This window comes from Rhagoletis zephyria, unplaced genomic scaffold, assembly GCF_001687245.7.
Source record: "Rhagoletis zephyria isolate East Lansing unplaced genomic scaffold, Rhagoletis_zephyria_1.1 Rzeph_scaffold_00019, whole genome shotgun sequence".
Lineage (NCBI taxonomy): Eukaryota > Metazoa > Arthropoda > Insecta > Diptera > Tephritidae > Rhagoletis > Rhagoletis zephyria.
In genome coordinates this window covers 538,795-563,902 of record NW_016157103.1, presented here as the reverse complement: position 1 = coordinate 563,902, position 25,108 = coordinate 538,795, and the positions used below count along the sequence as shown (strand labels likewise).

Below are 25,108 nucleotides of genomic sequence, written 5' to 3'. Positions count from 1 at the left end.
AATTACTAGTTTGCTAACAGCACAATTCCGAACCATTTTTGTTTTTTTTTTTTGTTTTTGAAATAAAAATTTAAGTTTGTAAAAACATTGACGGTTACTCCACCGTTCCTAATTTTTTATTGTTTTCAAACGTCATTCTGGGTACATTGGCTGTTTCGTTTTCTCGTTCTAATGCTGGATTTCCACTAGGCATTAAATGGCAAAAATGACAAATGACAAAGTCGGGTATTAAAAAATAATCGTTAAAAAAAATAGTCATTAAGTTCATTTCCACATGGCATTTTATTAAATGGCATACATTTTCTTCATTTCAATGCCTAGTGGAAATTCGTTATTACATTATAGATATGTATGTATATCTGCACTCTAATGTTAGCGGATGTACTTTCTACTTACTTGAAATATTTTTATATTTTTTTTTTCAATTTAAAACAGTTGCTTTAGCCTTTTAATAAACAAAATGAAGCACAAGATAATGATATGTAAATTTTAGATATATTCCTGAAAAAAAAAAAACTGAGCAATATATGACCTACAGGCAATAAAAATTTTAGCAATTAAACATGTACATATCTTCGTTTTTATCACTCATCTGTCTCCCGGCAAAAACACTCAGAATGACGGTAAAATCAATTGCTTACTTTTCTATATCCCGCCTAGAAATATGCAAATATGTGCGCAGCACGTGTATTACGCAAATGGGGAAAAAATGTCAAAAGCAACACCCACAGTGGCAAAGCCAATAACAATAATAATAACTGTGCTGATAATGTAACAATAACAGTATCAGCCACGCCAACCAAACCAATGGCAGTACATAATGCATCTAGTGTGGTAGCAGTAATGCTAGCAAATACGAAAAGCAGCCTAATATTCATGCGTTTATTTGAACCTCATCACGCCTGGCGCCCTTAACCGCCTTCAACAGCCCTCTGCAGCTTAGCGGGTGGCAAATTAATGTCGACGCTGCCACGGGCATAGGCAACTGAGTCTAATGCCCGCGCGCGCCATGACGCTGCTAATGCCATGCGAAGCAAAGAGGCGCTCATTCTTCTACCCATCGTATTTTTGGGAGCTGTTTCGCCTCCGCCCAGCAACGCCGTACCGTACCACAGCAGGACCGCTTTGGATGGCGGCAGAAGGATTCCCAGTAGGAGACTCGTAAACGCATTTAACCACATTTGCATACATGCCTGCGCATGTACTTACTCTTATTATGCACACTCTATGGCCGTATGACTGTATTCGGCCGCATTTGTTGACATTACAACACACATTGGCACTTAAAATATGTATTTTGTTGCTTTTGTAACCGAGCCCGGGTTAAAAATGTAAATTTAAAACCATGTTAGCTTACCACAAAATAAAGAGAGCTGCGAGTGAGTGACTGCAAACGAGAGCAATATTTGTCACTGATGAAGGACAATGACAATACAGTGTTATTATTGTTGCTTGTGTCAATGTTTTTACAATTTCTTGGTTTTTTGGTTTCTCATTGCTAATACTGTGGCTTTTACTTTTTTATTGTGTGCATATGTGTTGTGATGTGTATGCGCATAGTTGCCAACTTGATGCTGGAAGCACTAGATTTAGTGCCTTTTTGAAAATTAAAACGCCCAAAAAATGGTTTAATGCCTTTTTTAGTGTTTTTTTTTCTGAACTCAAATTTCTCATAGAAATTAAATAATTTGAAATATTTATATCTGTGGCAGCACTGAATTTACAAGAATCTACAAATTTAAATGCACTAAAATTGTTTATAACGACTCTTGCTAAAATTTCAAAATCAAAAGTTATCAAAACAAATTCTATGGGATTGAGAAATATTATTCTCCGCTTTTTAGTCCATTTATAGAAGCGTGGTATATTAAAAAGTCTTTTATTTTATTTATTTCTTTTTCGAGATATGTCAGTTTCAATGTGCAGTAGGTACTTCGGTATTATTTACTTCGTAAGCATGAGTCATCATAGCATTTGTTTGTTTATTTTTTTTACTTTAAATACAAACTGTTATGAAAAAATGTATTCTTTGATTTAAAAAAAAATAGTACTTTTAGTGTGGTAAAACGCCTTTTTTCCAAGTCTTAGTGCTTTTTGAAACTCAAAAGTTGGCAACACTGTGTATGCGTATGAAATTTACATGGTGTGCTTTTAGGGAGTTAAGCGTTAAATAGATAATGTAAAAGCGAAGTGTAAAAAGGCGAGAAACAACAATAATGCCCTGCAAAAATATTTATGTATGTATAGTAAAATGTAGGCGTTCGGAGGAAGTTCGGCGGATGGACAGAATGGCGTTGTAAATTGGGGTAAACGTGCAATCAATTGGCCTTGTAGCGTTACTAGAGCAGAAGCGCAGCAGAAAGTAAACATGTGGGGTTGGCGAATGTGGCGGGCGTGACACGACAGTGCCAACCGGTATAAATTTAATAAAGTGCAAGGAAAAAAAAGAGTATAATTACAAATCCATAATCGAACTAACTCACGTTTAAAAAATAATAATGAGAATTAATTAAAAATTTACGTTTTTTGAGCTTTTATCATACAATTAACAATTTTGGTAAAGAGGATATCGCACACGATCGTCAAAATTATGCGCTAAAACTATACACAGAGCTTTTATTTACCTTTCTTTCAGCAAAAGCTGGAGCAAATTTTTGTTACAATTTGTTGAAAACCCCTAAGGTACTTAAGTGTCACTTGCCCATATGATTAGCCTGTGCTAAAAAATTGTTTTTCACATTTTTTGACAAACGCGTAATTTTGAGTTGTGTCACTTTTGAAGATCGAGTGCGATATGTTCAGTCTCACATATAATTCCCTAAAAATGGCGAAAATTATGTCTTTCCATCTGTATTTTTTATATGAACTATGTACGATCGATTATGGATTCATCAAAACTGGATTGCAATTTCCCACAAAATTTAAATTTCGAATTGGTTCTCTTTATTATTAAACTTGCGATTTGATGGAATGTTGGCGTGGAAAAGCATTGGTGCTGGTGTCGAGCAGTGGCGATTGCCATACACAAAATTTCGACGAAAAAAAATGAAAAACTGTTTGGTTTTAAATATCTTAACGCATGAACAAAATTGAATTTTTTCACGAAAATGCGAAACATCCTCGCAAAAAAATATTAAAAACAAACGGTTATTGTTAAACAATAGAAACTAAAATTAAATGCGATACTGCGTACTACAAATTTTTCTAAAATTCTGATTAAAAAGTTAAAGCTTTTGCTGACGATTTTTAATTTTTATCAATTTTCTACAAAGTTTTAAACTTTTTTAAATGACTTCTTTTATAGATCGATCTTCAAAGATGACACAACTCAAAATTCCTCCTCAGCACATGCTAATCATATGCACAAGGTAGACTTAACCTTAGGTTTTTAAACCAATTATAAAAAAAAATTGCACCAGCTTTTGCTGAAGGGTAAATAAAAACTCTGTATACATTTTTAGCGCATAATTTCAAAAATAGCAAATTTTGAACTATAGCACTTTTGAAGATCGTTATAATTTTTTAAATTATTAAGTGTTATTTTTTTATTAATTTTTTTTAATAATGTTTTTTACATTGTTTTTATATTATTTTTTAAATTTACAATTCTATTTTTATAATTAATTTTTATTTTTTATTTTCCCAGTGGGAGAAGTATGCATTTTCGAATGTAAAAGGGTTTTTTTACTGATTAGTTTTTCGATTACATTACATTTTCCCACTGGGTTGTTAATGTTTCTATTATTACTATTTTAATTATTATTTTTTAAAGTATTATTTTTAAACTTTTTTATTAACTCGGATATAATTTTTTTATTTCTATTTTATATTACTTAACTTTCCGTTTATAATTTTTTCCCCTTTTTTACTTTTTTTTATTTTTTTATAGTTTTATATATTTTTTATAGTTTTATATTTTTTTTATAGTTTTATATTTTTTGTTATTTTTTATTTATTTTTTTTTATTTTATTTTATTTTTTATTTTTTATTTTATTACACAGCATATTTTTCACAATATATACTACAATTTTTATTCTAATATTTTTCCGCCAATTTTGTATAAAAATATGGTTCATTCTACAATAATAATATAAATACAGTTCCTAAACTTTGTGCCAAACTCCCAAAAATTCAACAAATTTTCAACTTTTTGATCAGATTTTTTACAATTTGTACAATGAGTATGCAGTTTTGCAGCCCATAAATTCTAGACAAAAAATGCAAATTCGGAGTTAGTGGAAAATCGCATTGATTTTTAACTATTCTTTTTTTTTGTGTTGAAGGTGTTTTGCGTTTTTTCCATTTAGTGTTTTCGAAAAAAATTTTTGTATGAAAGAGACTGCGTGAAAAAAATTGCCAAAAATCAACGATAATTCCTAGGTACTTAAAACTTGTACTTTATTATAATAAAATTGATGGGCTACAAATCTGCATACTTCAAAACATTCTAAAAAAATTTATTGAAAAGTTGAAAATTTGCTGAACTTTTGCGGGTTTTGCACAAAGTTTAGAAATTATATTTTTATGTTTATTGTTGTACAATGAACCATATTTTTATACAGAATTGGCGCAAAAATATTATAATAAAAATTGTTGCATATATTGTGAAAAATTTGCTGTGCCAATACTTTGTTCCGGCAGTGTACATAAAAAATGCTAGTTGAAATTAACAAAATAAAAATTTGTATTGCATATGTAGAAGCGTGCAACCCCGGCGGAAAATATTTTCTGACCAAAGTTTTTAACAATACTTTTCATTTGATATCCATATTGCGATATTTTAGATAAATTGTGTAGAATCGAAAATAAGTGGCAACGTTACACTATTATCCTAAGGGATAACTTATTGTATATAGGGAAAGCATTGTTTAAGAACCTTCTCTTAGTACCCATGAATAGTAATATTTTACCTTTTTTCTAAACAAAAAATTAAATAAATATGTGATTGAAAATAGGTGGAAACCCTATTAAAGATATTTTTGACTTAGGGATCTTCAAAATAGCTTCCATTTGATACCAATATTATGATATTTTAATTAATTTGTAACTAATTTCGAATAGGTGGCAACCTTATACGAGTCTTCTCGGAGATAGTGCCTATTCAGATAACCCTAAAATTTAAAACATTAACTGTTTAAAAAAATTTATCGAAATCGTTAGAGAACCCTATGGATATATGTATACATATATATGTATATTAGCGTGGGCCGCTTTTTAGAATTTTGATTGGTAATAGCAAAAATATGGTTCATTATGCTCTAAAAAATATCTGTGTGAAATGTGAAAGTTTTTGGTCAATATCCTAGGCTCGCCCAAGTCCATTAAAGTTCAAGTACTAAAAAGAAAATTTTCTTAGCTAACTTCGATTCTATACAAAAAAGGTCCATATACGTAATTATGTAGGACTAATACTTTAGAAGATTATTGAAATTTTAGTAAAAAAATGTATTACTTAATTTATTTATTAATTTTTATTTTTTGACCATATTGAACTTTTATGGACTTGGGCGAGCCAAGATATTGACCATAAATTGTCATATTTCACACAGATTGTTTTTAGAGCATAGTGAACCATATTTTTGCTATTACAAATCAAAATGGTAAAAAAGGGGATTTTCGGCCCACGCTAATGTATATACACGAATTGCTCGTTTAATCTAATAAGATTTACATTTTATTGACCTATCTACTTTTTATTTCTACTTTTTATTTTTCATTAGCATTTATTTTTTATCTACCATTTATTTTTTTATCTACTTTTTATTTTTTTATGTACTTTTTATTTTTTATCTACTTTTTATTTTTTATCTACTTTTTTTTTTTATATACCATTTATTTTTTAATCTACCTTTTATTTTTTATCTACCATTTATTTTTGTATCTACTTTTTATTTTTTTATCTACTTTTTATTTTTTTATCTACTTTTTATTTTTTATCTACCATTTATTTTTTATCTACCTTGTATTTTTTATCTACCATTTATTTTTTTATCTACTTTTTATTTTTTTATCTACTTTTTATTTTTTTATCTGCTTTTTATTTTTTTATCTACTTTTTATTTTTTTTTTATCTACCATTTATTTTTTTTATCTACCATTTATTTTTTTTATCTACTTTTTATTTTTTATCTACTTTTTATTTTTTTATCTACTTTTTAGGTATTTATCTACTTGTTATTCATTTTTTTACCTTTTATTTCTTTATATTCTATTTAATATTAATTAGTTTATTAAGTCCTCTAAGGTTTATAACGGTGGCCTTCCAGAAGTGGCCTTTCAAAAAAAATAATAATAATTTTTTATATTTTATGCACATATACATATTTTTCATAGCCGTTGTACATTGTTATCTCCGAACTTCATTGATATAAACAAACATACGCTTTAATTAATTATGTAGATTCTGTCATACATTTTACGTTGACAGAACAAACAAAAAATGAGCTTTGCGAAATAAGATAACACGACTAGATGAATATAAACACGAGAGGCATCAATCAAAAAATTAACACAGACACTCTTGGATATACGGAGCAAAATTTGAGAAAACAAAATAAACCAAAATCAAATTTACAGCCAATTTCACAAAAGCAATTTAAGTGAAAAATTATTTAAATCTTTAATTTTATATGGAAATTTACACAAAATAAAAAATAATTCTCCATTAAATTAGGTTAACTTAAATACAAAAAATAATAATTTTATTCGATATAAACTTTTAACATCTATTATTAGAAATGCCTAAAATTAATTGTTAAAAAACCGTATGCCCGTCGCTTCCCAGTAGATAATTTCAGGAGTTAAAAGCCCTTTTGAAAGGCCTTCCTGAGAGTCAAGAGGCCTTCCACTATACATTCCTTTCTCCTTTCTTTTTTGTATGGAGTGGCACAAATTTAAGGGCTTCTTCTTTCGCTACCCATGGAAGGCCTTGCAGAAGGGCTTTCATAGGACATACTTCAGAAGGGCTTTTGGGGGAGTTCTTTTAAAGTTGCTTCTTTAATTTATAAACATCATACATCTTTGAAGTATTTTTGCTTGCGGTTTATATCAAACATGTGTTATTGCGGCTTAAAATGTTATTGAAATTCATTTGTAATGCTAACTAATATAAATTTATGCATTCGCGTAAAATGTAAATGGATAAGCCCTTCTAGAAGGCATGCAAGGAAGCCCTTCTTGGGTAGGCCTCTTAGAATGGCTTTACTTAAGAAGGCCTACCTAAATTATCTTCTGGGTTATTTTAAAATATGCGCTTGGAATGCTTTCGTAGAGGACTTTTTTTGCATTGTAACTACGTACTTCAACAACTAAAAACAAAAAAAAAACACAATGTTAAAAGTGCATGCCTTCTGGGTTGAAGTTGAATGCGACATTGAATAAAATATTTACTCGTTGGAAAGAAAAAAATGGGAAAACCACCTCACTACGACGGGTTATATTTGCCTGACATACTACGAAGAAACATAAATAAGGGTTGCTCAAGAAGGGGCGCTAAGCGAAAAGAAAAGACTAGCAGCACAAAAAAAAACTTGAATGCAAGAAAATTGTTACGAGTTGGCAAATTTCACAAGCGTATCAAATGCGGTGTGAAAACCAGCATAAAACTTAATAACAAACAAAAAATCACACGAAAGCGCAAAGGATCAACGACTTAACGAGTTGAATTCGACATCTTTTTTTTTTCCTTTTTATTAAGATTTCATAAGTTATTTGTTGTTTTTGTACAGATTCTAGTGTCCTTCACGTGCACTTTTTGACTTTTTCTATTTATTATTTTTGTTTTACTTGCGTTTGTTCTTTACTTTTTTTTTGTCTTGCTTTCGCAAAGTAAACTCTTCTACGCTGATTTCTTTGCAATAAGCTTAGCAACGTTTAACAACAAATTTCATGGTTTCTTTCCCACTTACATATCTGCTACGTAAGTAATGGAACGCAAGTAAGTAAAAGCGCAGCAGCTAACTTTTTATCTGCTTCATAGATAAGTGTTGGCAAAAACAATGAGATAACAACAAACAGTTTAGCGACTTGCTTGTGTAAGTTTTCTTCAATGCGCTGCTGCTTTGGGGTGTGAAATATTTGGCGTAAAAGAAGTTTGTGTTAAGCGAGGGTAGATTGAATCCTTATGACCAGTTTTTCACTACGAGTTTGACTCTGTTTGTTGTTTAAACTAAGTTTAAAACTCAGCGTGCAGTTTAAGTTTAAACGCCCAATCTGGCTAGGTTAAACCGAGTTTAAGCTATCAGCTGTTAAGTTGAATATTTGTAGTCAGCTGCCAAAAATTTAGATGAAAGAGGATGAAAAAATTCAAATAGTTTGCGAAATACACGAAAACAAACTCATTTCCATTTATGTTTGTGCCACAAGAAAATTAACAAACGCAACTTGAGTTGGAGTTTACTTGCTTTGGGCAATTTGGTCGGGCAACACATGAAGCACCTAACAAATTCTTTAAATTTCCGTCTGTAATATTTCAGAACTTTAAACGCGATCGTATTAAAAGTGAAAATAAATAGCTAAGTTGAAGAGCAAAGGACTTTCTAAGGCTCGCAAAGGAATTTATTTAGAAATAAATGTGTATGTCAAGAGAATTTTAATTTGTCTAAGGGAACATTTTTTCGTCAATATTTTCTGGATTGTCTCCATTGAATAACTATTACCAAAGATATAGAACTTTAAAGATACAGATATAGCTGGTTTCTATCAAAAAAATTTCAATACCGCAAAATACTAATTTGGGTTATTTATTTCGTGTCAAGTAGTTCTCATAATAATAAAATATATATATATAGATATTGCGGCAAATACCGCTAATATCTGGAAAACCCAAATTGTTGGGTAATACAGTAAAACTTTCTAGATTTCTGTGGCTTTTTACAATTTAAAATAGTTCCAATAATATATTTTTCTTTCGAATTAAAATCTGTCGTTGATATCTTTTGTTTATAAATCTTGTACATAGTAAAATCAAAACAAATCTGAACTCACCTTCTCAATGTTGTACTTTTCCAATGCCTGTGTCGCACAATCAACAGCATCCTGCTGCATTTCTTCGCTCATATCGGCATTTTTAATCACTGCTTTGCGATCTGACATTTTGTGTGTGTGTGTTTGTGGTTTTTGTTTGTTTCTTCAATAAAAATCAGCAATAAATCTGCAAATAAACTATACAAAAATTAAAAATTATTAAATCAGTCTAAAAAACTTCGAAATGAGTTTGTAGTTAAATTTTATTTGATATTTTAGCAAATAACATAAAAAAGTTATGGTTATAAACACGCACACAGGCCTACAGTTTCATCGAACTATTAAGAAATCAATGCTGATAGAAGACGTGACTACAAAACAGCATAAGCAACCGTAATAGCTTGTACTTTGCACATGTGAAAATACTGCACAATCGCGCGATAAAACCCACAATAATCACCTACAAATACATATACCGCAAGTCCTGTGAAGCAATAAATGTAAATATGTAAGAACCACAAACACTGTTAGCAAAATGACACACAATGACACAACTTTGCCAACGAATATAAATGCACGCAGCCCTTTGTCATTCTATTCCTCACCGTCTACATACTTTTACATTACACTGTATCACTTACAGTTCATTTTCAAAACTATTTCGGATTTCTAGCTTAGTTTTTGAAGTAATGAAAAGAAAATTAAACAACGGAAAATGGCATTTAGACACGCGAATTTGTGTTTTTCTGCTTCTGGTGTAGCATACATTCAGGCGCACAATGCAGTGGAATCCCAATTTTTAAAGCTTTTTTTGTTCATGTCTACAAAAAATAACAGCGCGAGTGAGTTGAAAGTGTGGTTATGCCGTTGATTGCATGCTTTCATTTAAATATTAAAAAAGTTTTCAAATGCGCTTTCTTTTTCATTGATTAGCTAGTGAATTTGATACGATTTAGCCCGAAGTTGAAGAGTGCCCATAAAAAGTTTCGTACTGCAAGGAGCTGAAATTTGTATGCATGCGGTACAGTATTAAAAGTTGAATATCTTTCCATGAAACACTTTGTGATTATATGTATAAGTAATTTGTGGTATACTTTTCGGCGCAATTTCGATTTTATTTCGCAAAAGAGCACTACGAAATTAACGGTGAATTGAAGAATGAAGAAACAAAACGACCAAACGCCTGGAATAAAAAAAATGGGCCGTATGCATAAAAACTAGGCAGTTGCTTTTTCTTAAAATTTCATACCTTTCACTTGAATTTATTTGAACAAAAGTCAGAAATTTTAAGATAAAGCATTTGCAAATTGGTGTAAATTGAAATGATTTGTGATTTTATAGTTTGAAAAATGTACATAAACCAATATCAACTATGCAAAATGTATATTGGCATACTTTTAGGCGCTGTAGAATATTCATGACATACAAATACTTCTGCAAAACGTATACTTCCACGAACCAATACCGCCAGTTGAGGCGCCGGAGCGAAATACTGGAAGTGACGCACCAAATTCTTATTGCTTAAGAATTAATGCACAATCAGAATGAGTAGGCGAATGAATATGCGGCTTTTTGTTTGTGCACTTTAAATGGGTCAGAAAAAAAAAACAAGTTTAAAAAAGGGGAAAAAGGCTTCCGGCATGGCATTCCTTTTTTTTTACACACTTTCAAATTCTAGGGATGGAAAACCACACCTTTCGGCTCGCTTAAAGAATCTAATACTTTCATATAATTTGATATTAAAATTCCGCACTTTGCCGGCAGACACAGAAAAAATGTATTCCATGAATGGAACAGCAATTCACCTGCGCCTAGCTGCCCGCTACATTTTAAGCTTCAACCACTGTTGATTCGCGCTGGCATTTCCATGTAGTAATAACACATTAAAAAAAGGTAGATAATGTGGCAGGCAAACGGCACATTAAAGCAAAGGCAAAAGCAAAATGGGTACCATGAAATACCGCCGCTAAGCTAAAATAATAATGAATTCACCATAAATGCGCGTGTCAGCAATTGTCAGCATATGGCCGCAATAGCAGCGGCCCCATTCATGGGCAAGTAAGGGCAAACAAAAACTAAAACCGATGGCTAACGAGCCGACAGTAAGGCAGCCAACAATTCGATTAGATGGAGGCAATTAGCGAGGCGCACAATTGATAATGAAAGTGACAATGGCGTGCGCGCTGCGCTGTAAGGGCACCAAACAGCGAAGAAACGTCGCAAGGTAAGAACAAACAACGAAAAACAATTGTGGCGACGGTTTTGGTATTGTAATTATTTTGTTTTTATTATTGCAGTCTTTGGAATTGAATGGCAGGTTAATTGTATTAGTAGGCGCGGCGCACCCAAGCAGCAAAAGCGGGACAAATCGCCTTTGAATAGACAATGCAACGGACGGAAGCTGCTGGCAGAGATGCGCGCAATTGAATGGAGTTGAAAGCGGAAAAATTGTTATGAACAAGCAAAAAAAGAAAGAGTAAGCATTTAGGTTGCTATCTCTCGCGCAGCCATGGCATGGCGCCGTGCAATATGCAACGTTTTTATGCTGCACATTTTGAATTCTAACAAATTTTAAGCCGACTTTCACCCTGACAATGAAAAATATTTATTTAAATGTTGCTTGGTGTTGTTATAACAAGAAATTCTGCGAGTTGTATTTTCATCTTAATAGGCTGGTGGTGGTGGTTAAGTGATGATGCTCCTTGGCCCCATATAACTTCAGAGTCGCCCATGGCATTAATGAACATGCGACCTAATTTCTGCGGTATGGTGATGTAGGAACTATTTGCCCCTAAATACGCTTTTCTTTTATTATACTATGACAATCTGGCTCCTCCAACTTTAGGCCCAGAAAATCTGAAAGAATCCTTTACCCTTTTTCTCGCGCAAGTTCAATCTAGGTAACATTTGTAAGTGGCGAGTGAAGCTTGTGGTTGTCGTCGCAGTGGTATTTGTAGATGGTGTCCGAACTCTTCCTACAAATTAAATATGCACAACATATTTAGCTTTCTCCATCATGCTGAATTTAGGTAATTCGGTCAGTGAAATACCACCAAGCATTTCCTGGAGCATAGCGGCATAATCGTGCAGTTATTGTTTCAATGTCATTGGGAGGGACCCAGTGGGGATACGAAAGGCGAAGTTTTGGTCTATCTGCAGGGTTCCTTATATTGTTTCTTAACGCAGTCGAGAAGGAAAGAAGATAAATCCACGTAACTTTTCATGTGTTTTAAATCATGGTTATGCCACTATATGCTTTTGAATCTAAAAATGTCATACCCCACCAAACGGGTTCATGAAATGATGCCGAAATTTATGGTTAATTTTCTTGTATAATTGAAGTCATGAAATTGTGTTTATGTAGCCACATTTAACCCAAATTCATGAAATTGGCCAACACATAATTGTAGTATCTAATGCTTACGAATTTATTCTTAAAATTAAACATACATAGAAAGGTAAACAGTATTTTTAATATTCCTGCACCTAGAAGTGGGTAATTTTGAAAATAGGAGTCTCCAGCGTTCCAACGTTAAAAATTTTACCCCTAAAATCGGAATGTTTTAAATTAAAGTTTGCTCAAAACATATATCAACCCCAGATCCATAGTAATTTTTGCTTAAAGACAGTAATTCTTGCATTTCGACAATCCCGACCTACGGTAAAAGCTACCGTGGCGCGTGTGAATAGACACTGCCAAAACACTAATACGTTAAGAGCCAAAAACAAAAAAAAAGGTTAATAGGTATAAAAATTCATTCAAATATAAGTAAAACAAAAGACGCGCCAGTTTTTAACGCCCTCATTTCTCTGACAGCTTTTGTTATCGCTTTTTTTTGCTTAGCTTTTTCCTCTTGGCTGCAGCTACATATCGTTGTTTAAAGTACAAAACCTCGTATCAACAAAATGCAAAAGCGCGTATTAAGATAATGCAAAACCGCGTATGTGAGGTTGCATAAATTAATTTCTAGATAGTAAAACCACTCATATTTCAAAATGGTTATCTTTTTTATAAAGCAGTCACAGATCTGGCTAGTATATTTCAGGATCCAATTTTTGGCTGCAAATGTCAGTTACGCGATTTTGCAGAATGACGACGATACGCGGTTTTGTACTTTAAACGACGTTATGTACATACGTATTAGGTTTGTTCGTCGAGCAAAAAATTTGTACGAATTTGTATGAATTATGATCATTTTTGCCTAATTCGCGTTCGTGCAGACCAAAATATTATCCATCACTCAAAAACTGAGAGCGCAAAGGTAGAGTTCTCCAGAGAGAAGTTGCAAATTCTTGCTGGAGAAATTTTAGCCAGCAAGAATTTGCAATCACGAAAAACATATGATTGTGGCACATGGTTGCATTTTTATCTACGATAATTTGTAATTTATAAACACGAACGATTTGCTTATGAAAAAAGGAAGTAAATACTTGTTGATATAATTCATTTAGATAATTCCAATGATTTGAACTTAATTCGGCTGAAGAAAATTTTATTCGCAATCGGAATGCAATTGCAAACAGAGTCGAATTAAGAAACCCGACAGCTAGTACAATAAAGAATTTGAATTGTATATTAAAGAGTGTCAAAACAACATGAAATATACATGTATATCCTGTCTGTCTGAAATAATTTTAAAAATTCTATAAAAATTTATTATGTTTGAAATGCAACCGTGGACACCACCTGGCAGGCAAACTTGCGAATTCCTGCAAATTTGCGTTCGTGCAGAAATTTGCAAGTTTCTCAACATGATAGAGAATTTTTGCTTACTCTCTGATATTTTGAATGTTGGATAATTCTTGCTGGATTTTCGACGAACAAACCTATTGCCTTGTTGCATTTGGCTGCACTCACCTATGAAATGTCAGTTAATTATAGTGTGAAATTTCTCAAAATTGTTTTTGTACAATTTTACAATAGCCGTTTTCTTTTTGTGCTATAAATATATATGTGCATGTGAGCAAAATTGTCTGATGCAATGTAAAGCTTAAGCTGTGCAGCCCTTGTCTGATTTTAAAGCTATTGTTTGCATGCAATGTGTTGCCTGTTTGAAGCTAAAAGGGAACAGTCTTTTCAAAGTCAATTATGTTTGAATGCGTGCCTAAGGAGTTCCATTTCGTATGTTTTTTAGTATTGTGTTAAAACTTTTTATGAGAATTTGTACTATAGTTGATAATTATCCTTTTTACTTAATATTTGATTAAAAATTCAATTGTCCATATGAAAATGCAGTTAAGATACTTCCACAATTTAAGTTTGTTTATATGGTGTTTACATGAGGCGATTTTTCAGGCAACTTTAGAGGCGATTAGTTGAATCAAAAGTTGGCTGCACCCCAACTTCAATGGAAGCGATTAGTTGAAAGGCCGTTCACACCAGGCGATATTTGCTTTCAGCTAAAATTTGTCTATAAAATCGCCTCATGTAAACACCGTATAACAACCAAAAGTTTGTATGGAGCACGTCATTGCCTCAGCACTGCTTCGTGGGAGTAAACGAGCACTAAAGATGTGACTGTGCGTGGTTAAGCCACCTACATGCAACGCTACTTAAAAAGTTATGCCTCCATTTAGCAGCTTACTATGTTGCCTGCAACGGTAGGTAAATTTATTAAATTAAAACTAGTTTATTCTATGATTTGTTTTCAATAAACTTATTCGAAAATCCTCTTCATTCTAGTATGTTCTTTCGTAATTAAAACTCATTGTAGGCACGCGTCCATTTTTAAATTAAATTTTCTTTATAAATCTGGTCAAGAAAAGTTTCTATGAATTATATTGATAAATACCGAAGTTAAACACGGAAGTTACTAAGAAATACGGTTAAATAGCAGAATGCAGAAACCCGACCAAATGAAATTAACAATAATTTGTGAAACGACAGATGAGCCTTTCCATATATTAACAATTTAGCCAATAAGAGTTTATTTTAACAAATATTACGTCAGTATATTTAAACCAATATGTAAATTATACATAGTCGACAAACAACCAACCTAGGCGATGGTTTAGCAGAACAACCGCGAGATATTTATACGCACATGTACATATACATAAATGTACAAAATATAAAAGCGGTAATCGATTGAAAGCCAAGCTAAAATTTTTGAGCGACCAAGAAATGAGACTGGATTTTAAATTTCTTGCTGTTTTTGGCTATTTTGCTTCCGCTAGACGGGCTTAGGCAAAAAGTAAACTGGAATTCGGTACATTAAAGCTACTATGAATGGTTGTCACATTACTGCACGAGTCATCTATGAATTACATATTTGGCTATGATGAATCCGCATACCTCGCATGTACCATATCAAAATCGAATATGTATTCCTTTTAATAAATAAAAATGATTGATAAAAAGCGTCCAATCAACCACATTTAAATAATTTCTCCCGGTATACACATTCTTATACATTCACGTTGCAGTTAATTATGAAATCACGGGTAAATGGGTGAAATAATTTGCAAAATCATGAGTGTACCACCTGCTGGTTGGGTGCCTCATTGAAAATATCGCCTCCCCCAAAACTGTACAAGCTACCTTCGTATAACAACAAAGTCTGTTGGTCGCCCACCCCCACCCGCTTGCCTGTATGAAGAAACAGCCACAACAACAAATTCTTCACTACCTTCAATTTCCTAGGATTTTTCCTCAAACGACATTCCATACAAATTTTCAGTTTTTCTTCAGATTGGGAACGCTAAATTTTCAACTTACCTGTACAATTTCTGCTACTTGTGTTAGCTTCCTGCTACCAGCGTTTATTTTATGCTTTTCCTTTGTTTTTCTGCACTTATTTTTTCTGGTATTCGATTTTTTTCCTCCAAAATTTTGGTTACCTTTCACGCACTCGACAAATTTCTCAATGAAAACTATGTTTTCTCGAAATGTTTTATTAAATTTTCTTTCAGAAACAATAATTTAAAAAACAGAGCAGATAAAAATTCCTTTATGGTACTTTTCAGAATATATTTAGCAATGCGATTTTCACAAAATCTCTTCCCGTCAACGTGTGGTTTGCGCGGCTTTTCGCGGTAATCTGCTCTGCGGCAAATAGCAAACTTGTTGTTGTGGAAAGAGAAAAAGTTTGTGCAAGAGCAAGAGGAAAGGTGCTGTGGCAGCTTCTATCAGGCGGCTTCTAACAACTTCGGTTATTGGGATTTTTTCCTGAACAAGGTAGGGATATTTGTCAAAAAATGAGTCACAATAGTAAACCTTATTGTGCTTGATTGCTAATTTGAATTTTTAGTGGTGGCCAGATTCGAACTAAAAGTGGCTAAAATTGGCTAAAAATTTTGCTTTTGGCTAAAAACTATATTTCAGTACATACATACCGGTATCGGTCTAAAAATGTTTTAAAAAATATCTTTGGAAAATATTTAAAATAAGCATAGAAATACTAAAAATTTGTGTTCGTGTTTTCTTGTACATTTTTTCAAGCGAGATCAAAATCATACTCGGCAACGGCATTGAATATGGAGCGCTTCTCAACGAGGAAAAGTAATGATACATATATTGCTGAAGTGAGTTAGGAGTTTCATACTTTTTTCAGATGGATGATGGAAAGATTTTTAATTTTGATCATTTACCGCCCTATTCCCACAACAATGACAAAATTCATCGTATGACTATTGTCACAATTATTGCGCCTAAAACACAATATGTATAAACATTGGAGTTGTTTCTCCCTTGTCGCGTTCTCAGTAGGTCATAACAACAACACTGACAATTGTCACCATACGAGAGTTTAAAATAAATTTGCGGCATAGTATTAGGCGCAGTAGTAAAGGTAATAGTCAGCCGCTGAGTTTTGTCAGTCTTGTGGGAATAGGGCGGTAAATGTGGCTAAAAAAGAGGCTGGTGGCAAAAATAAATTTTGGTGACAAAAAAAGGCGGTGGCTATATCCAATCACTAAATGGTTAAAACGGCAACACTGGTTGGCTATCTCGGAACGTTCACAATAGATAACTTAAAACATTCAATGGCTCTCAAACTGATTTTTTGCATTAACCGCCCGTCTTCACATGCTTACAAATTTCGCATGCGTTCTGCTCTTTTCTCTAGCAAGCGAGAGAGTTTTGTTTACTGGGCATTTGACAGCATACTTTTTCATTTGTTAAATATCGCCAAAAAAGAAGGTTCGAGCTTTTGAGGCCAGCGAGATTTTCCAGCACGTGAAGACAGCCGGTTAGATGCCAAAACAGCAGTTTCGGTGCCAGTGTTATAGTATAATCCAAAAACGTCGCAAAAAACAAACTTATGGAATATTTTTATGTACATACATACGTATACATATATGTATATGTAGTTGCAAGTACATACGTTTGTATGTATGTATGTATGTATATAATTTTACGGTAATTACCCAGCCAGCAGAGAAACGTAAACTTTTCCGACAGTGCAATCTAGTACAATTTTCCGTATCCGGAAACGAATAGAAAACTAGTCCTCTTTTTCATTACTTTACGTATCACAAAACAAGTGTGGTTTTTGTATTCGGAAACGAATGAAAACGACTACAGTTATCATTGATTTTCGTATCCAGAAAACGTTCGAAGCGTTCGAAAAAGATGATTGTATTTGACAGCAATAATTTTATTTTATTTGTTCAAGCTGAACATTTGAAAGCATATATGCGTAGTCGGCAGTGGCTGAGCGTGTAGAAGAGCGTGCCGCTATTTGTTAGTCCCCTTTCAGACACGTCAAGTCTTGAAAGCAATTTTTTTCGCATTCTCTTTTTTGTTTTCTATTTGCTTCCACACGCGTCAACTTTAATTGAATTCAAGTCCTTGGTTCTTAAATGGGAAGCAACGAAAAGATCAAAAGAGACAAGAAAACTTGAAACGAATTGACGGTACGGAGGTATCTGTACTCTTCCCCTCTCTTCCCACCTCCTTCGCCAACGAACGAGCAGACTTGAAAGCAAGTCTGAAAGGGGACTTAGCTTCCAGAAGGTGCCGGGTTTCGAATTCCGTCAGGTGCTTCCTTAATTTTATTTTATTTGTTTTGAACCATGAAAAAATATCTGTGTCAAGTGCAGAAGGAAAGCGTGTTGAAGGAAAAGTTCCGTTCCGTATCCATTTCACAAACAATTTTCGGTACTTGTCTGTACATACGTTTCTGCCGCCAAAGAACGTAAATCTATAAGAACAGACAACACGTTATAATTGTAACGAGTGGGAACATGTACGTACAAGTATGTACGTTTCTGCGGAACACTTTAGTGGGAAAACGGATCGTAACAGTATCCGAAAATAGAATCGGTAAACGGACAAAAATCCGCACTTCATCCACTTTTTTTCCTTTCCGGATCGATTTTCAGATTTTTTGCTGGCTGGGTATGCACACATACATACAGACAGATGTATGAATGTATATATGAGCAATATTAATTTCAATTATGCATATTTCGACGAAATCAAAAGTAAAATAAAATATATGCCTTAACTTTCAATTAAGATTCCTCACAATCGTCATCCACTTACCCGCTAATAGAGTTATGGAATTTCTGGATTTACTTGGCGCGGTTTTTATGACTACACGTTGCTTCGTTTCTGCCACAACTATGTTTCTCGTGTATGTGTGCGTTTCCTACTAACTAAGTTCCCTAATTTTTGTTACAACAGTGTAAATCGAAGACGATTTTTTGTTGCGATTTTAATTTAATTTCGTACTTTATTCATTCACATTTAAATCGTTTTTCTTTGCTTTTATCACAAATTAAATTGGCGGTTGAAAAAGTTGATTACGCTGATAGCCACTGCTTCAACTCCTGCAACTGCGGTATCTGGAATTTTAACTGTTTATAAATCGATAAAACAGCTTACAACTCGCGTGCACTCAATCGGCAACTCTCTTGTAGTGGTGTAGGAGAAGCTGGGTGAGAGGGGCTGGCTGTCATAAGCAGGAATCTGTTGCCCGGTATAAATATCCCTAATCGGTTTTTACGTCGTACGTCGTACTTAACCCTAGAATAATGAGATACGTAAATTTTACGTAAACGCTGAATATAAATAACCGTTAATTTTTTTTGTCACGCTCTATCGCTATAGGGTCCGTCCACAATATGCATTGTTGAAAGCGTGTTCGATAACATAATGTGCATTTTTTTACGAATGAAAATATATTGTATTTTTACTAAATAAACTCAATAGCTATAATACTTACCATATACAAATATACCCATATAACCATAAAATAACCGTATCTTATGATTAACGTACACGAAAACATCTTTTGATTCTAGCGTTAACCCTACTTTTATATCGTAGAATTGTCGTTAGAGGGCACCTTTGCGCGAAAATGAAGCATGCGCTCTTCAAATTTATCGATGACAAGGCACTTGCCAGATTTGTAGTGTTGTTAAGCGTTGGCATTTTCTTATCTTATTCAGTAGCTTCGTTTCTTTATAACCCAGCGCCAAAGGAACGTCCAACTGGGTTAAAATTTGCATTTAGCTATATACATAAGCAACCTTAGTACTTTATTAACAACACTTCGCGGCAAATCGTATATTTTTTAACCGACCTCTGGCTGAACTCGCATAAATAGCCGAGTTTGTGTTGTTGCTTTGCATGTATTCCGGTAAACAGTGTTCACATGATGCGATTTTGCAGGAAAAAGTTGGCTGCTCCCCAACTTCTAGACTACCTGTTAAAGATAACCGGGGCTTTGACTGGCTGTCAAATTTGTCGCTAATAGTATCACCTATAATAAAGCATTTGCAAACTTACCAAACCGACGCGCAGCTACACAAAATGGAGAAGTTATGAATAAAATCGGTTGTGCTGGAGATGTTAAACTATCGATAGTCAACTAGTAGTATCGATAGTTTAAGCATTTTAGAGAAAAACTATCACTACTCATCGATAAAGGTAAAAACATAAAACTATCGATAGTTTGATACCTCGAATACGGCCTTCCCACGGCACCGCGAATTACTTTGTTCGCTCCTCCAATTACGATCACGAATTACCTCATTCCCACGAGCATATTCTTAATTCGATTTGTCAGTTCTCTATCACTGTTTATTTTTGTCTTCGCTACAAAATTTATGCAAAATGTAAGTTATTACTAAAAATTTATAAATTTCTGTATTAAATTGGTGCTATACACGTTTATTAACTTAACTTTTAGTGCTCAGAAAATGTGCCATTTGGTTTGTGAACTGGTTTCGACAAATTTCGGATTAAAGTTAGAGACGGAAGTGATTTGTTCGTAATTGGATCTGCATTACCAACAAATGAGGAAATTCGCGCTCAAAATTTAATATGGCGAATTACGTAATTTGAAGGGTAATTGAAGTGCGAATTGCGAATGAGAGAGAAAAGTACGTAATTGGGGTGCCGTGGGAAAACTGTATAAGACCTATTGTTTTCAGCTGCAGATATTTTTCCACTGTACCACTGTGCAAACTTACCGCAATGTGCATATACATACATGTATACGTATGCCCTTCGCTGTAGACTGGTTGTAGGGTTTCTCACAGTATAGTTTACTCAGTATACACATTTTCAATTCCACATACTGTGTTTTTCCACTTTATTCAATTTCATCCGCTTAACATATACACACATACCTATTTAAGTATGTAATGCAGATACCCACATTTACCAAATATGTGCGAGAATTACATTTTTTGTACATACGCACACCCTGTTTTCGATTGCTATCAGCAGAGAATTCATTAAAACGCTGTGCATTCGTAGCTAGTATGAATACACTTGACTGTCGAGTGATTTTTATCGTTTACTGTATGTAAATAACTTAGGCGACTGTAGAAAATACAGATGTTCGCCTTCGAAATTCATCCCTACATACATACATATGTACATACATACGTAGCTGCTGGCGTGCAATTTCAAAACTTCATTGGCTATTTATACAGTGGTGTGTATTTTTCCCCACTCACATTTCTGTTATTCACCGTATATAAGCGGTCATATATGTAGAGAACTGCGCTTGTGTGTCGCAGCGCTCACTTCGTTTCGATTCGTGCACATTCGTTCGCCTTTATCGTCTTGCTTTTATATTCACACCGTATACACATACCGAACCAACTGGGTCTATGTAGGTAGTCTAGCCATACGAATTTCAATGAAAACTAATGAACAATTATTCTTGTTTCCGTTTCTACAGCAGTGTACCTATGTGCATTTCCATTTATCGTTCGTTAGTCATTTGAAATTTATATTAGTCACCGTATGACTTGGCAAAAGGTTTGTTACTTAAGTAAATTTTGCCATACGTATGACGGTATGAATATTTTGGGCCTGTTCTGCGGCGTTTAGATTCAATATTTTCCATCAAGCATACAAACCCGTCAGAAACTTTTTATCACGTACAAAAACCATTATTTTAATAAACGAATGTATGTATGTGCGCTGTAGCTACTCTAGCGGCTAGTTAGGAAAATCGTGGTATAATTATTAGTTGCAAGCGATTATATTTAATATAGTGAGTATCGGGTTAACGATAATAATGATGGAAACCACTTTGTGTATACCCACGTACATATGTATGTACGTATATGTATGAAATCGAGTGATTTTATTTCTGTGTGAATACCCTCGAAAATATCGATTTTAATTATTGAAAGGCTGATGTACTCATTCAAAGAACAGGGGTCTACTCAGTATTGCGGTTTGAAAGGCTACACGGACTAATACAAATTTATATTTATTTTTATTTTTTTTTATGTAGCTCTGAGATAAAAGATCTTTTTCAAGCCTGTTTCCAGGTTAGCACTCTTTTTTAAATATGGTGCTACAAAAACAAACATATGTATAACAAATTCAAAAATATGGTGTTTGGAAGTTTTAATTATATTTCTATTGATTTAAATTAATACGGCGCTCATTCGAGGACCACCGAATGGGTCCCAATACAAAACCCCGTACCTACCCGATATAATGTTTCTTTTGTTTTTTAATTATTTTCAACTATGTTTGTTTTAGTTCTTAAACAAACATTTGCGCAAAAATAATATTCATAGCTCTATTATTATTATTATGATTATCGCCATTATTATTGCCTCTTCATGGATTTATAGTGTCTATTAACCCAGTGCCCGAAACTTTAGCATTGGGCCTAAATCTTTGGATTTCACTACAGCCTCAGCTCTGCTCTTAACTAAACTCTACATGAGTTATACTTAGGCGTTTTTTTTTAATAGTGAAATATATAGAGCTCAAAACACTTACGTTTTCCTTGGGTGGGACCCAAACCAGCGCACGCGAGGTTTTACGTGTTTTCACCGTACGCCAATCCCAGGTGAATGGTAGTCAAAAGGCTTTCGCCACTTACGTGAACTTACGTGCCGGAGTCGAAATATTAGTAAATCAACCACGAAAACACAGCAACACGTGTAAATTTGGCAGCTGTCAAGGTACAGATGAGAAACTTTGAAGGGGTATTTCCTGTGGTGGCTGAGTTTTCGTTACCAGATTGCTGTTTCATACCGAAAATGTTATGGTCGCATGTACCCTAAAGCAGGAGCAACACCGGTCTCCGTACTGGAGCTATTCAAGAACACATCTCAAGTACACTTTGTCATCACTCTTTCCATCTATTTATTAGAATTTTTAGCTCGAGAAGCCCTTCACACTCCTTTCTTTTTGCCCCTCTTTTCATCCAGTTGAAAAGATGTACATCCCCTGTCCTATTTCACCAGTATCGCTCAATTCTGACTGCTCAATGCAACAGACTGCAGTTAGATGCAAGCTTTTATTAGCAAATAGGTGCCCACGAATGATGCAAGCATACATATGTATGTATGTATGTATGTGGAGCTATTTTGCAGGACATCCAACTATTGAGTGAAAAGGGTTCCAACATTCCAGACACATACATATGTATGTATGCGTACGTGTATGTATGTAGGTTGTCAAAGTTCAAAGAGTTAATTATCCGACCGGTATGTGATCTATCCATTGAATGCTGTTTTTTTTTTTATCCAAAGCGCGACGACGTTAACGCACTTTATGCATTTCCGTTTCAAAGTGTTTCACCGGTCAACGCTTCACAGGAACTTAGCATACAAGCACATTAATCGAAGCAATGCACCGACTAAAGTTAGTGCAGCTGTCAGAGTAAAGCAACAAAGATATAAGGCGTTTTAAAAGAAGACGTAAATAAGAAATTATTTAACAAAGAAAAACTCACAACTTAGAAGTGGATAAATAGGTGCTAAAGCAAATACGATTTGTGTTTTTCGCTGTTATCAAGCAAGTTTAATCGCATGCCACACAAATACGCCAATAACACTCATGGGACCGAGCCGGCATGTTATGACCCACTTTGTAAACAACAAAATTGGCGCCAATCGGTCAAAATGTGCGAGCAAATAAACAAAAGATTATAAACTAAAAAAAGATGAGAAAAAATGCCAACCGCTGATTGCTTTCATCCAACTCATTTGGATAAATATCTGTATGGGTGGTGGGATGCACGCAACAGGGGGCGGCGGTTCAGGTGTTACTGTTTATTTTGTTTTGATTGCGGTTTTAGGTGAATTTCTTGACGATTTCGCACCACCACCACAGAAGGAAAAATACTCACACACAAAAAAAAACACCGTGGATATGCATAGCGGCGAAAATCAGCTGTGGCGGCTAACAAAGTGTTCCACAGCCTTTGTTTTGGGTTTGATTTGTTTTTGTACGTTCCTTTTAAAGTACTTTGTGTACCATACTAAACAGCAACATCAATAAACAAATAAAATGCTAAGGAGTAAGCAAAGCTAATAAGAATTTAAGGCAAAATAGGCAAAGGCAATATGCCGGCAAACTTTGTTAAAATGTCTGGCACTTTTCCGGTCAACGCATAATTTGATTGTGTATAGTTTGTAATTACCCCATCATCATATTACAACTAATCGTTAATTGTGCAAATACATACATACATATGTATAGCTGAAAAACTTTTCGAAGTTTTTTTCTGTGAAATGACCGATATTTTTAAGCAGAAATTAATTATAGAAGCAAAAACTAATACCACGCCACCATTAAAGCCCAATAGTTGCTGCCACCCCAGCTGGCGGTGGCGCATATTAAGACGAGTCGCAATGAATTGTCAAGTGTAATCGTAAACTGCAGGCGTTCTACATATACTACATATTATAAGCAGGGTGTCCAAATTGTTTTAAAAGAAGCGTAATTTCTTAAAAAAAAACTCAAAATCGTAATTTTTTTTTATAAAAATTCTTGAAATCGATTTGAAAATATTTTATTTTAACAATTAAATATTGTTAAGGAATAGTTTTAAAAACCTAAAAAGGTTATAATACCTTCATGATAATAATAAATTAGACAAATAACTGATTAACAATTTTACGTATACTTTTAAAACATATTTGCATCAACACATTTTGCAATAGGACTGCACAACTAATAAATTCATTATAACCCATATTGATCGATTAAAAATAAAGAACAAAGCTATAATACTATGAGATCAGATATATCCACTATTTCCTCAAAGTTATCTATAGTGTCTGAATCATTTACTTTTGTATTGTTGTCATATCGAACGTTTAATAATATATGTACATAGAGATGTAACTCGAAATTTAAGTTTTTGAAGATTTCATCATACAATTGATATGCTTGATTAGTAGAATACATTCTGCCTAACAGATGACTAAAATAGAGAAGATAAGTGTACATATTTCCATCTGTATTTTGGTATACCAACTGTATGAGTTGATCAAACTTTGATTTCGTTTTCCCACGAAATTGAAATTTTGAAATAAAAAGGTAGTGCCCAAAAAATTTATTTTAAGGAAGAAAATCGCGATTTCCTAAATTTTTACGCGCAAACATCCAAAAAATCGCCAATTTGACACTAAATCGTCCAATCTGGACACTCTGATTGCAAGCACAAAAACAGATATTAAAAATAAAAGGAAACGAAAATGAAAACACGAAAACAGCTTTAACCCACAGTGTACGGCAAGCGAACGTTGACGCAAATAACTGCCTGTATCAAATTCAAAACGTTCGCGCTGTTGGCATTTTTTAATGCCGTCGCACAGTGGAAATAAAACGAATGTTAGTCGTTATTTATATCATTGAAGATAAAGCCTGATATATGTACAGTATTCCCCGCTAAATTGCCCTTCAAAATTGCCCAATTTTTTGTT

At 33.7% G+C, this 25,108-nt stretch overlaps 1 protein-coding gene and 1 long non-coding RNA gene across 2 annotated transcripts in view; both read right to left on the bottom strand.

Annotated features, from left to right (window-relative positions):
- The window catches only part of LOC108361735 (dynein light chain 1, cytoplasmic), a 31,140-nt gene extending 15,096 nt beyond the window's left edge, over positions 1-16,044 (bottom strand). Inside the window, exons 1-2 of the mRNA XM_017614455.1 lie at positions 15,684-16,044; positions 8,987-9,163 (exon numbers count right to left, since the gene is read on the bottom strand). Coding sequence (XP_017469944.1) covers positions 8,987-9,094 — 108 coding nt within the window. The 5' untranslated portion in view covers positions 9,095-9,163; positions 15,684-16,044. The remainder of the gene's footprint in view (positions 1-8,986; positions 9,164-15,683) is intronic.
- A 2,413-nt stretch (positions 16,045-18,457) lies between these two features.
- On the bottom strand, positions 18,458-19,798 carry LOC108361733 (uncharacterized). The gene is made up of 3 exons (XR_001847355.1): positions 19,701-19,798; positions 19,135-19,617; positions 18,458-18,935 (listed from the first exon to the last, which is right to left on the bottom strand). It is a non-coding gene; the product is annotated as an uncharacterized LOC108361733 (long non-coding RNA).
- Between the last annotated feature and the right edge of the window lie 5,310 nt (positions 19,799-25,108).